The 13595-nt window shown below is 34.8% G+C and overlaps 1 protein-coding gene across 1 annotated transcript; it reads left to right on the forward strand.

The window, feature by feature from the left end:
• Window positions 1–2541: 2541 nt before the first annotated feature.
• On the forward strand, window positions 2542–11353 carry LOC146164654 (cytochrome P450 2H1-like). The gene is made up of 9 exons (XM_083381535.1): window positions 2542–3088; window positions 3475–3620; window positions 5844–5946; window positions 6092–6201; window positions 6477–6598; window positions 7527–7642; window positions 8431–8575; window positions 8651–8814; window positions 10416–11353. Exons 1-9 carry the CDS (start codon window positions 2819–2821, stop codon window positions 10734–10736), a joined length of 1497 nt encoding a protein of 498 aa, XP_083237661.1. The 5' UTR covers window positions 2542–2818; the 3' UTR covers window positions 10737–11353.
• Window positions 11354–13595: the final 2242 nt, after the last annotated feature.

Raw genomic sequence — 13595 nt, forward strand, 5'->3', positions numbered from 1 at the left:
TCGTAACAATTGTTGCGTTAACAATGTATAGAAAAATTATAAAAGTAACATCTAATTTAATTTAATTTTCATGACTTATTAAACCACAAGCAACTGTTTGTTGGATTAGCTAAAAAAAGAAAAACAATAGTTTATTCAACGCATATTTTTTTTTTTTTAATTTCGAACATAGCATAACTCGACTGAGAAAATCATAATTCGGGCGCTGGTCTACAATCCTACCAAACATTATTTTGGTTCGGGTATGGGTGAAGTTTCAATAAATTTGTTCTCCCAGTTTTTAATTTTGACTATCTTGTTTTGTAACTCTTCGTTGCGCTTGTCTACAATCCTAACACATTCATTTTTAAAGTAACCAAACGAATTGTCAACGTTGAAATTTCAAAAAAGGCATAAATATGTATAAGAATAAATATAACAATAACACTTGACCCACCCAAACCCAAGCGCTAACTCCGTAACTCGCACCCTCACCCAAATATTGCTAACAATATAAACCCCCAGACGAAAATGTGGTATGATTCTAGACCAGTGCCCTAGTATTAATTATTTAATTATAATAATATGCTTAACCCATTAAAACCCAAACGCTGAATGTTTTTTAATAAAAACTGACTGAGTTTTTTGAATAAAAGAGCAAAATCCGTCATAACAAATTACGTGTGGCGTGACGGATTTTATTATTTTAAGGACTAAAGTTTCACAAAACCTTTTACAAAAGATAGGCTACTACTGTTATTATATTACTTCATATTGCCAATGTGTACGCCTCTTGTCAAGATTTTTTCAGGATATTATTTTAAACTTTTATTTTTTTTATATATATATTTTATTTTTTGGTTTATAAAAAATCTTTACATTTTTACCAAGTTAAAAATTTCAAAAATGGCTATTTTACAGGCCAATAGTTTAAAACTAGGTTTCGTCGCAATGTCAAAAACCGCCTCATTGCCTGTCCGTAGTTTTTTTATTTGCTATAGGCCTACGATTGTCAAAATAAAATAAAAACAATTAAATTTTTTTTTTATCATTCATTTTACATTAGTTTGAAAACGAACGTTTTAAACTATTTGTCTTGGAACATTTATCAAATATATAGACGTCTACTTAGGGTTTCCAAACTACGTTTGTGGTCGTTTAAATTTATACGTTTTTAAGATTTCGATTTCAATACGCTTAAATAACGTTTTAGAAAGGCAGAGCGAAAACCCTCTTATTTTTCTCCAAACAAATACGTTTTAAAATTAGTTCAAACAAAACGTTTTTGAGACGTTGTTTTTTAACGTTTAATAAACCTTTTTTCGATGCAATAAGGAAACATCTTTATTTAGGTTGCATTTACTCGTTTTTCATCGGTTTTATAAAAACGTTTTGTAGATAAACGAATATTATACAACTTGTAGACATCTTCTTAAGACCAAGCAATATTGCAAATTTTCTGCATTTTTAAAGACGACACAAGACGTTTTAAAGACGTCAAATTCAAACCGAAAACGTGATTTCAAGTTCTAATCCAAAATAAAACGTTTTTCTGCCAAGACGTGTTCCATGGGCGTGACTGTCACTGTTCCCGCCAGCCAGAAAGGCTCCGGGTTATGATTCATTTTCGCTTTTTCGTGTCGCCCTTTCTCTTTCATGCAAACTTCAACTTGTATGTGCGAAAGCTTATATCAATCTAGCCCAGTACGTCCAGTAACCCTGAAGCAAAAAGTCGAGTGGTTGTTTTCTGAGCTATAAAGGCTTAATTAATACGAAGCAGAAGATGAACAATCCTATTTGAATAAGATTTTACCTTGAACAAGTAAAGTTAATTCACGAGGCAGTAAGACATTAATGATTCTCAAAATTAACCCGCTTGCTTCAAATTAAAATTTTAATTTGACAACCCTGCTGCGGACCGGTAGCAAACATCTCGCGAACCGGTACCGGTCCGCGGACGGGCGGTTGCCGACCACTGCTGTAGAGATAGCAATGATTCTACTAAGAAGTTATTATCTTAACGTTGTCTACATGTAATGCCAAAGCTAAACAACTGTAAAATATAGAGTCAATGCGGAATAAGGTTCTTATTATTGAAATAGTTAGTTGGCAGAAATATAGTGTGCTTGGCCATGCCTTATGACCGCTTACCCTAGGACCACCCTTGATGTGAATTTATATACGTTTGATGGTATTTATTGATTTTTTGTCTTGCTATTGTTAAGAAAAATGGGTCAGCATAAACTTATATTTGCTCTACATGTCAACGCGTGGTTGAAAATTCAAAAAGGCAAATTTGCGCATTCTATAGATTTTCATATGCTTTATCTTTGGTTTTCCCTAAAGACTATGATCTCACATCCATTCAAGTCGATGTTTATGGTTCATATAGATACTAAATATTTCATGAAATATTAGAACTATTATCTTTGAAATCTGGTGTTTCATAATCCAAAAAGAACCTTGGTAGTCACTTTAAATAAAGCAATATACGCTTTAAAACTGCAAGAGCAAATACACCGAGATCAAGACACTTGTTTACAAAGCGTGCTAAAATTTAATGCCAATATCAGTTTTAATTGTAAAATGCAACAAAATAATAGAAAGTTGTTGCCAAACAAAATATACTTAATCAAAGATAAATTTGGCATAATGAACAATACAGTAAGTTCGATAGTATAATGGCATTTTGTTGACAACCTGCTGTTAAACCTTATCCCAAAAAATAAGACTTTAAATATGTTTTTTCGATCATACAGTGGCATCTTCAGTATGTTACTTTACACAAGTGTTATTGAAACACCCTCACTTTAAAACTAGATCCCTTTAAAAAAATACAATGGAATTTTTTGGCGTTTATTTTCCCGAAATTTCGGCCTCAAATGGAATTCCTCTTGCGATATTTTTCTTGTTCTACCTGTGGTTCAGGCGACCACAACATTTCCCACCAGGCCCAAGAGGTCTGCCCATCGTCGGAGTACTTCCGTTTACAGGAAAATTTCCCGAACGACGCTTTCAAAAGTGGAGCGAAAAATACGGACCCGTAATGTCGGCCAGAATCGGTCGAAACGAGTGGGTGGTTCTTAACGATTACCAAAGTATTTCCGAGGTACCGCTAGTATAGTAACTCATTAATAGGCAAATAACAACTTCTGCAGTTCATTTAAATTGTAGGAAGTTATAGTTAAGCAATTTTAATTACCTTTCATTTTTTACTTTTTATTGCATAAACCTAAATAAATCACTGATTTAACTAATATTTCAAACTATAAATGTCCTAACTTAAAGTATGAATATTCACAATTGGAATATTGTCGGTATAAGTTCAAATTAAAAACTAATCGTGACTTAACAACAGTTTAAATAACTTAACCTGGGACACAGCATTACCATTAAAAACATATTTTACTTAAACTAACTATTTTGAAAATATGTGATCCGCACTTTCAAAATATGTTTAGCCTATATTTTCATGCCAATGGTATATATTTACAGGCTCTGGTAAAGCAAAAAGAGAAGTTTTCCGGACGACCGATACACCCGTTGTTTAAACAAATCACAGGAGGACATGGAATAGTATTTATGGACTACAATACTTGTTGGAAATCTCAAAGAAAGTTTGGCACCACGACCTTACGAGGGTAAGTCAATTAATAACTTTAATATTTATCAGTCGATCGTGCTAAACACTGATTTAACAAAGCTGCGACCATTGCATGTTAACCAGAAAGTTCGCCTTCAAACGCAAACTAGGCCTTTAAACCCATGCGTGTTTTAGTACAAATAAATTCAGGTTAAGTACACAACATTTCATATGGTTCCAAATCACCAATTCTACTGTTTGCCATGTGTAGACCATTACAAACAAATATCTCGCGAATGTGTACGACTACCCTTAAACGCTGGTCGTAAATCGTGATACTAACCGGTGTCATCTGGACTATATTTTACAATCTGGTATTGTTTTGCTATTGTTTTAGCGAAAATTCAAATATGTATTTTTTATGATTATAAAAACTATTTACGCGTTGCAAAGCCATGAATAAAACTAAAAAAATAAATAAAAAGGTTTTAGATTCATGAAAATGGGATTTAAGAACCATATTAGTTGATTCAAAGCTCCCGGTGAAAGACGTACATTAAACTACCCTTGTGAGTTACTTCATTCCTACAGCCCCGTAGGCGCAGCCAGGGGGAATGCAGGGGCCATGCCCCTCCTAATTATTTGTTTTTTTAGCATTGATGAGCAGTACCACAACAGTCGATCACAGGCATGCCACACCTTCAATTGGCATGCACTGTTACGTCACAAATGATGTAGTTAATAACGTTTGCTATACATTAATGCAGCGTTTCTCAACCAGTGCGCCGCGGGCGCTTTGGCCGTTTGCTGTCGACTCTTGGTCGCCGCTGTTTTGGCCCCTGTTTGGGCTTGTGGGCGGGTAGGTGGTGTTAGCAATTGGGTTAGGGTCGAAAATATTAGGGGAGTTAGTGATAGTTATAGGGGGGGATATTAGGTATTAGTCCTATCTTCGCCATATACCTAACTGACTTTCATTCCGAAGTTGCTGTTGTTCTCATTTTGGTCTCAAGGCTAGAGTTCCTTTAAAGATATGCAACTATAAAGCCTATATAACAAAAAATTGCAAGCAATTTATGAGAAATACCGGTGCACCTCAAAAAATTCGTGCGCCACCAAGTAAAAAAGGTTAAGAAACACTGCATTAATGTACAGTTTTACTACTTTTAGTCAGTTTTTGCTCTTTGATAGGTTTTTGAATATGCGTTAACGCTCAGTCAGTTGCTGCTCGAAACGGTTTGCTTTCATTTTGATCGTGGTTGACGCCGTGTGGACTCAAATTTTAATCCAAACAAACCTTAGTTGTTCGGGCTGCACGCGTCGCGTGTTTGTAATGATTGTCAGAAAGGCCTAGGTGCGCTGTTATTAACAGTTGTTATATTAAAATGCTAAAATAACTCGTTTTAACAAAAACGTGGTAATTAAGTCACATTTTATAGGTCTTTCGGATTTTAGTTTTGACCCGCGACTATAGGAGAAGTCTCGACCACTGGTTTAAAGTAATAAATAAATGCGAAAATTGAAGTAACCACGTAGGTCTAACGAAGAAGAATAAGGTGTGTTTATTATTTTGACAGCGTTGTAATGACTTAAGTCAATGACTTGACTTCTTTTGGGCAAATGACTTGACTTGACTTGACTTAAGTCATTTGGACAAATGACTTGGGTTAAAATAAATTGTTTTAATTAAGCAATTATTTATAAAATTGTGTTATTTATCCCAATCTTTGCACATAAAACAATTTGCTTGTAATATGTTGCTTTTATGTTATTTTTTACTTGAGTTGCTTATAATTATCGGAGGAGTTTGCCATTTTTTTGACAAGGGCAGGACTTGAAGTTGACTTGCTCTAACTATGACTTGACTGGGACTTGACTTGTTATTTATTTAAAAAGACTTGACTTGGACTTCAATTATTGTACGAATGACTTGACTGGGACTTAAGTCATTTCAAAATGACTTGTTTACAACACTGTATTTTGAAGATATTATACTGCATCCTAATTAAAAACAGATTGCCTCAAACTATACATTATAGTTTCTATTTGAAGTAAATAAATGTTGCACGATCTGACGAGATGTTTTATAAATGGATACAACGTGTATTATTTCAGGAGTATATTATCGTTAAAAATAGTATTGTTTGTACTATAAATGCCTTCGACGCATATAATCTACACTCAAAAGTTTCCCGGCATGAATAATTTTCAGTTGCCAATTTTTGGAAATCTTTGGTTACTAACAGTAGAATTGTTTTTTTTTATAATATTAACCATGGTTTAGGTTTGGTGTTGGTAAAAAGAGTATGGAAGAGCGCGTATCAGAAGAGGTGCACTATCTGTGCAAGCAAATTCAACAACAAAATGAACAGCCATTCAACATACTGGTAACAATCCAACTGTTCATGAATATGTCGTGTGGGCTATAATACACATTTCTTCTTCAAATTGAAAGCTTTTTTTGTTTTTGATAAATTTCAAAATTATAGAACCTCACTGTGCTATAATTGAATATTATTATAAATTCTTTAGAAGGACCTAACAAACGCTGTAGCCAACAACATATGTAGTATCGTCTTTGGAAACCGGTACGATTACAGTGACAAGGAATTTGCTGAATTAGTCCACAAGTTGGATTTTGGGTATTTTAATTTTGAATAACGTTTATTTGTCGGTGTTCAATTTTCGAACCCTCTTTGCAAGTGTTTAAGTTTTATGCCAACAATACTAAAGACTGTTATAAAAATTGTTAAACTGAAACTAAATTTAAATAACAATAGGTTTTTGCGTTTAAAAGTTAAGAAAATTAGATGCATGAGCAAAACTGATATTGTATATTTTTTTAGATTATGTATAACAGCTAAAGCGAAAAACAAGAAATAAAAATCAACCTGTAAACATGTTTATTACAACGAAGGTTCATAGACTCCAACCAGGCTCGAATGATTAGACTAATGTTGTTCGAACCGAATTTGATGAAGCTACCTCCATTTTTTTCATCAAGGGATAGATTTGTCTCGGACATAAAAGCTGTGCTTGGTCAGTATTTATAAAAAAAACTGCAAACTTTCATTTATATAAAGGGTCAAATAAATCGACTATATTTCATTGAATTGTCGTCACTCAGACGGGCACAATAATATAGAATTTGAACAATATTATAAGTTAAACAGACGTTTCTGGATCTTATTATAATTTAACGGAAGTTTCATGACGTATTTTTTCTAAACATGAGCAAAGGGGCACAACTTGTTGACAGTCCATGGACACAACTAAAAAAAATTATTAAAACCTCTTGTCTTAGCATTATCGAAATTGCTCACTAAATAGATTTTATTGTTAGTAAGGTGAAAATTGTTTCCATGCAGAAATAACCATGTAACAAACTCTTTTTTAAATTAATATCACTCTCCGCAAACTTTATATTATCAATGTTTGAAAAACAATAGTCTTTTATTATGTTAAAGAAGGGGTATGCAACCTGCTGCCCGAAGAGCGAACGTATGTGGCCAGCGACACGCTTTAGTTTCAAGCCCGCGACAGAATATTAAGTGTATTCGTCAAGTTTGTTTTTTTATTCAAATATCCCGGGAATACGAGCACTAAACTTTGTTATTTATTTGTTGCCGCTTACTTAAATTGCTTCGGTATATGGTCTAAAATCTTTTGTGGCTGTACATTGACATTTTTTAACGTACGTGAAAAAGCATTTTCCCCAAAAATTAAATACCCTCATTAATAAGCAACTAAACATCTGTAAAATGACGTTTAGGGCAAATCTGGTAGATAACAAATGCCTTTGACTCGTGGTTTATTTCGGTTTCACATGTTTGGCTTGCTGTCCGATTAGGGTAAACATATTTAACCCGTCGCTATAGGTTGTACACCCCTGTGTTAGTACACTGTATAATACTGTGAATGTAAGAAAATGGCAATACTTTGAGTAAACAGTCATTCTATTTTTTAGATTTTCTAAAAGTGATAATAACCAAACATAAGACTAGCTTTGATCCAAACAGTTTGAGAGATTTTATTGATGCCTTTATCGCAAATATGGACGGAAAAGAAGATAATTTTTTCACGGTAAAGACTACTATAAAAATAAGGAGTTGAGGTTTTTACCTATAGTTGGTTAATTTGTTTTAACTAATGTTTTTTCTTTTACATGTTTATATTGTGGCCATTGCAGTGATGTTGTATAGGCGTCGGAGTCAGTGTTGTAATGATCGAATTAAGCCAATGACTTGACTTAAGTGCACATAAATCACTGTTTTGAAATGACTTGACTTAAGTCATTTGTGAAAAAAAGACTTGATTTGACTTAAGTCTTTTAGACAAATGACTTGACTTGGCCTAAGTCATTTGGACAAATGATTTTTGAACGTAAAACAAATTGCTTGCTATATGTTGCGTTTTTTCTTATTTTTTAGTTCAGTTATTGTTCATAATCGAACGAGTTTAAAAATATAGTTTAACATTTTATTGTTTGACAAAGACATGACTTGAAGTTGACTGCTCTAATTAAGACTTGGCAGGGACTTGACTTGCGAAAGTGATGACTTGGACTGGGACTTGACTTGTTATTTATTCAAAAAGACTTGACTTGGACTTAAGTTGTTTTACAAATGACTTGACTTGGACTTAAGTCATTTTAAAATGGCTTGTTTGCAACACTGGTCAGAGTACTAACTTAACACAGCGAAACGCTTATTCTATCCAGTTTCGTGCCATCTTGTGCCGAAAAATTAATTCCGTGTAAATTTATCAGTACTTTTAAAAGAACATTCCTATTTGTGGTTTTACACCGACGGCTAATTATGTCTGTCAATGCTTACTCCACAAGTAAGTAAAAGTGCGATTTATTTTAACAGGACAAGCAACTTCTGCAATGCGTGCGTGACCTTTTCGTGGCAGGAACAGAAACATCAACTAATACGATTCGCTGGGCAATTTTAGTCTTTCTACACTATCCTGAAACCCAAATCAGATTATTTGAGGAAATAAGAACGGTTATCGGTATGCGATTATAGTAAATTCATTTTCCAAGTTTAAACTTGTTTTTCCCAATTAGTGTTCTTCACTTCATTTTAGGAATTGACCGACGTGCCACAATGTCTGACAAGGCTAATATGCCTTATACTTCCGCGTTTATTGAAGAGGTCTTTCGATTTCGGACGATGTCCCCGCTTTCCCTTCACCATAAAACGACTGAAGATGCCAATCTCAACGGATACTTTATTCCGCGAAATACAAGGGTGAATTTATTTGTAGACGTTTGTAGTTTGGCTCTGTTTACACGTGTCTATAACAAGCAGGCGCATGCGGCCCGCGAGAACATTTTGTGCGGCCCGTGTCGAAATTTTGGATTTTCAAGTATTTGACAATATTTAGGTGTCACAGATCTTTTTTTATCAGATTTGAAAGTTAAAATTCACTCTAAAATTGCTTCAAAAACCTGGAACTACTCATCAAACTTCACTGTCATATTACTTTCAAACGCTACTACTTATGCGGTAAAAGATCTACTATTACGTCACATTTCCTATTCAACTCTGTACAGTTCTCACAATAACGCTGATTTGGTCATCTCATAAGACATAATGTATAAATTGATTTGTCGAGTTGTAGGCTAGCCTAGTATTGAACAAATTGCTAGTTTAAAAATAGTTTAAAAAGCAAAATTGCGCTAAATTACGTATTTTGCTTCAAAAATGAGAAAAATCACAGACGAAAGAAACGTTTTGGGAAGAGTTATATTTTGTCACCGCGGTCAGAGATACTAGTTATTGCCTTCTTTGCCTTCAAAGTAAGAAAATAAAAAGTTAAACAACTGAAACCAGCATTTTGCAAACAAAGAAGTTTGTTTGCCTATTATAGGCAGTCTCCATCTGTAAGCAACTCTAAGATTTGTTTGTGCTGACAATTTAAAGCCCAATATCGAGGTCCTTGTCCTTGAAAAACGCTGCCAGTAAAGTAACGAGAACAAATAACTATAACCTAAAATCAGCCTACATTTGTTTATATTTTATTGTGTTCTTATTATGGGTTCTTAATGGTTGAAATTTTATTGTGAATTGCGGCCCGGGGGCATTTTACACGTCCTCATTTGATCCTCAGAGCAATTTAAGTTTGAGACCCTTGAACTATAGTATAAAAGTGCCTACATTTGTTGCACGGTAAGGCGACCTGACAATACTTACTTTACCGAAATGCCGTTCCGGACCATTTCGGCTTACTTTCAGCCCTTGCTGAAAAAGGATACGCTTCGGCATTTTCAAAAAAACATTACGTTGTTAGATATCGTCTCAGCTACAGACCTATATTAGGGTAAAACATGATTTAATGACGACATCTATAATGGATATTCGATAACTTGAAAAAATCGTTTCACTTTACACTTGCAGTATAAACCACTTTTGCACGCTACAATGTACGGTGGTTTTCTACACATGGGCCCACTTATAATATTTTTTCACAAGTGTGTGCGGACACAGCAGTCTGAAAATTTGCTAAGAATATATAAACTATTGCGTAACTATAGGGATTTAGGTAAATGTAAATATACAAATGCAATTTGTTTGTTAAAGTCAAACTTGCGCGTCAAGTCTTTCCGTGGTCTGTTTTTATAGCCTATCCTGCCTATCGTTGGGTAAGTTTTCAAAAAAAAAAAATTAGAAGCCCTTTAGCAAATCTTCGTAAATCGTTGATGTAGCTTACGCTCGCGAACTGTATTTAACAAATTTCTACAGATAAAATTGCAGGATCCAGGTTTTCTGTTTGGGGCATAACTTTAGTAAATTTAATTTGGCCCCATATAGGCATCGTTTGTCTATCTTTACTTCTTTTTTCCTCGCAGATTGTCCCGAACATTTGGGCCGTACATAACGATCCCAGTGTATTTCCCGAACCTGACATGTTCAATCCAGGTCGTTATCTGAACGAAAATGGACAGTTCGTCAAATCGAAACACGTCATTCCCTTCTCGTTGGGGCCACGTCACTGTCTCGGAGAGCAACTTGCCCGGATGGAAATCTTTATTTTTATCGTTTCTCTCGTCCAGAAATTTGATTTTTATCCCGACCCAGCCATTGAGCAGCTCCCGGAAATTGTAGATGGGGTTGGCAGTCGGGTTTTTGTTCCACATCCATATTCAGTGGTCGCAAAAGAAAGATCATGAATTTTTGGTTTTTTTAAACAAGTTTACTTGGATTCCTAAACAATGTTGTTACATCGTATTTGCCAGTAATTACCGATTTCTATGAGACATTGATGCTGTACCGTTGTGAACTAACTTTTTGATACATGTGGTCTTTCATTTTCGCCTGACTGTCGTGGCGCAAGTTTGTATTGCTGTTTTTTGTGTAGCAGGACGAATTTATCACTCGAAAGATTATTCTTGGTGAGTTGCGTTGTGAATAATATGAGTTTGCAGCCCTGGTAATATGTCTATATTATGTAAATGTAACCTTTGCTAATGTTTCTACGATGACACAAGTAGTCAGTTCGCCCAGCATTATTTGCCTTGTGTATATAATAACATCCTTTATGTAGTATTTACGCTGCTCTTGTTTTGCAGTGCCTTTTCTTGTGAACTTTAAAAGAGTGTAAATTTGCTCTTTGTTGACTGCATTTGCCTTAACTCTTGGTAAGTGTATGCGTGTGACGTCATAATGAAGCATTGTTTGTTAAATTGCTTGTTTTATTTAGGCGTTTGAAATGTTATGTACTGACGCTGTTTGCTTCACATTCCCCGGTTCCCCAAATAGTTTGGTGAAACCGTCTCCTTCCCGTATTGTGCCAGCTTCTTTGATTCTTTCTTCAGTTCAACAACAAGTTTCAAATTCAAACTGTGTGTTGTTGTTTAAGAGGCTGAAATAGGAGCCGCGTTTCGCTACAAGAATTTAGCCTCATATAGCGTTCTGCGCATATAACGAACGTTATAAATGTGGTTTATATTGGACGATGTAAGGTAAACATAAATCGAAAAATATATAACGGTATATATTTTCGTGTTGATAAAACTGATGCAGGGATATTTAAATAGGTTAGCGAAAAATGCAGGTAGCCATAGTAGAAGTAAAGAAAACACCGGAACACCCTGCTCCAGTATACTCTTTGCCAAAAAAGTTGAAATGATAGCCGAGTTGGGCATTGCGGTTTTTCTTTATTCCCGCCCCTACCCAAAATCTTAATCAAGTGGTATATTAAGGCAGCACACCAAAGAAGCAAGTTTAGGGAAATTACTCCCAACATTCACCACCCTGTCGTGTTGCGCCCTGATGGTAAATAAGGTAAACTTTGGAACCACAAAATAGCACTTGTCTGCGAAAGTTAATCAGTGGTCACATGCATTTATATATACTATAAATATTTAAGTGCCTTTATTTGATACGAGTCAAAACATGACGTAGCAAACAGGTGATAAAAAAAAACATATACGGTGTAATTGTTAAATTATTTGGTTGATATGTGTTATTTACAATTATCCAAAGGGTACATTAGAATGATGTAAAGATGTGATTGATTTGCGCTTTGACCAGATAAATTTGTCTGAAGTTTCTATTTCGAAGGAGTCACGTATAGGCGTTAGGATATGGAGTGGTCACAGTAAAGTGGAGAAAAAAGTTAAGGCTGGATAAATCGTATCGTTAGTATAAAAATATTATTATCTAATATAATGTGTAGTGTAAAAACGCCCTTTATTTAACGTTTGTATGTTTAAAAAAATGACCGCTTTGATTTTTAACAAAAACAGGAAAAACAATCGCGCACACATAAAAAATACGCTAAGTTGCCACACTTTAAAACTGCCTAAGCCATACAAAAAACACAATGTAGAATTTTGCGAACCGCCTCGTAAAATCTGCAAAATTCACACCAACCAAACAATTGTTAGTAGCGTGGAATAGAGTCGTTAAACTTGTTCTGCGCCGTATGGGCATCGCTTGACTGACCATTATCTCAGGAAATATGTGATTGCAGTTCGTATGGCAGTTTAAGTGTATGGGGCGACATTTTCCCAACTGTTGATGGCGTTGGGATCACCATAGAATCGGGCAAATGCACCAAAATTGTTTCTTTTACAGCGAAACATTTGGTTGCTTAGCAGCACGACCTGTTTCCGTTTCCACTATAACGAATCTAAGTGAATTGAAAATTTCCAACTTCCAAAATAGTATTTAAACGGAGTAAAAGTCCATCGATAGCCGTCTTACAATAATAACCCGGCAAAGTGCTACTGATTGATCAAAAAAGCTATTTTGTTAGAGTTAGTTTGACATTATTTAAAGTTACTTAAAATGATTAGCCTAAGTTCTAGTCCTCTATTTAATTCTATAGTCATTAAGTTGCATTTGATACTTTTTTATAAGGAGCGATATCCTGTGTCTTGCCTGTTTTTTAGGAACTAAATCAGCTACCATGAACAAGTTGACTCTTTTGTCTCTCTTGTGTGCCGTTTTACTTATGGTGGAAACCGATGTCTCGTCATCCTCTCGTCGTCGTGTTTATTACTGACGCCATTATTATCGACGCCGCTCCGAGTAAGGGAAACTGCTTTGTATACTGTTGTAAGATTTAGTTTTATTGAAACTCTACAAATGTATTATTCCGTTTTTGTGTTAAATCTCACTGCAACTTTACCGCAGGACAGACTTAAGCCTTGCATGTTTGCACTACAATCCTGATTTGACCAACTTATTTCGCCAATCAATGTTCTTAACCAGCTGTATTATGGCGTGGCACCAATATTAGGCCTATTTTTAACATCCTTTTTTACTTTTTAAGCCAATAACTGATTCCTGAAATAATGGAAGATTTCGCCGAAAATGATGACTTTGGTATGCTCTGTTTTTTGTATATTGAATTTACAAATATGTTACTCAAATAACAATGTCACGCTTTACCTTGTCTGCAATTCAAAGTTTGTTAAACAAGTGTTTGTTTCAGATCTCAATGAGAAATATCTAGATGGAAACGAAGAATAGTAGGTGAAGCATTCCTCTTGTATGTAAAAAACAAAAATATTACGAATGCT

This window comes from Ascidiella aspersa, chromosome 2 (assembly GCF_963924565.1).
Source record: "Ascidiella aspersa chromosome 2, kaAscAspe10.2, whole genome shotgun sequence".
Lineage (NCBI taxonomy): Eukaryota > Metazoa > Chordata > Ascidiacea > Phlebobranchia > Ascidiidae > Ascidiella > Ascidiella aspersa.

Coding starts and splice junctions, on each gene's coding strand:
- LOC146164654 (XM_083381535.1), top strand. CDS start 2,819: ATGGAATTTTTTGGCGTTTATTTTCCCGAAATTTCGGCCTCAAATGGA. Junction 5,947..6,091: donor AACAGCCATTCAACATACTG/GTAACAATCCAA, acceptor TAAATTCTTTAG/AAGGACCTAACAAACGCTGT. Junction 6,599..7,526: donor GGACATAAAAGCTGTGCTTG/GTCAGTATTTAT, acceptor TCTATTTTTTAG/ATTTTCTAAAAGTGATAATA.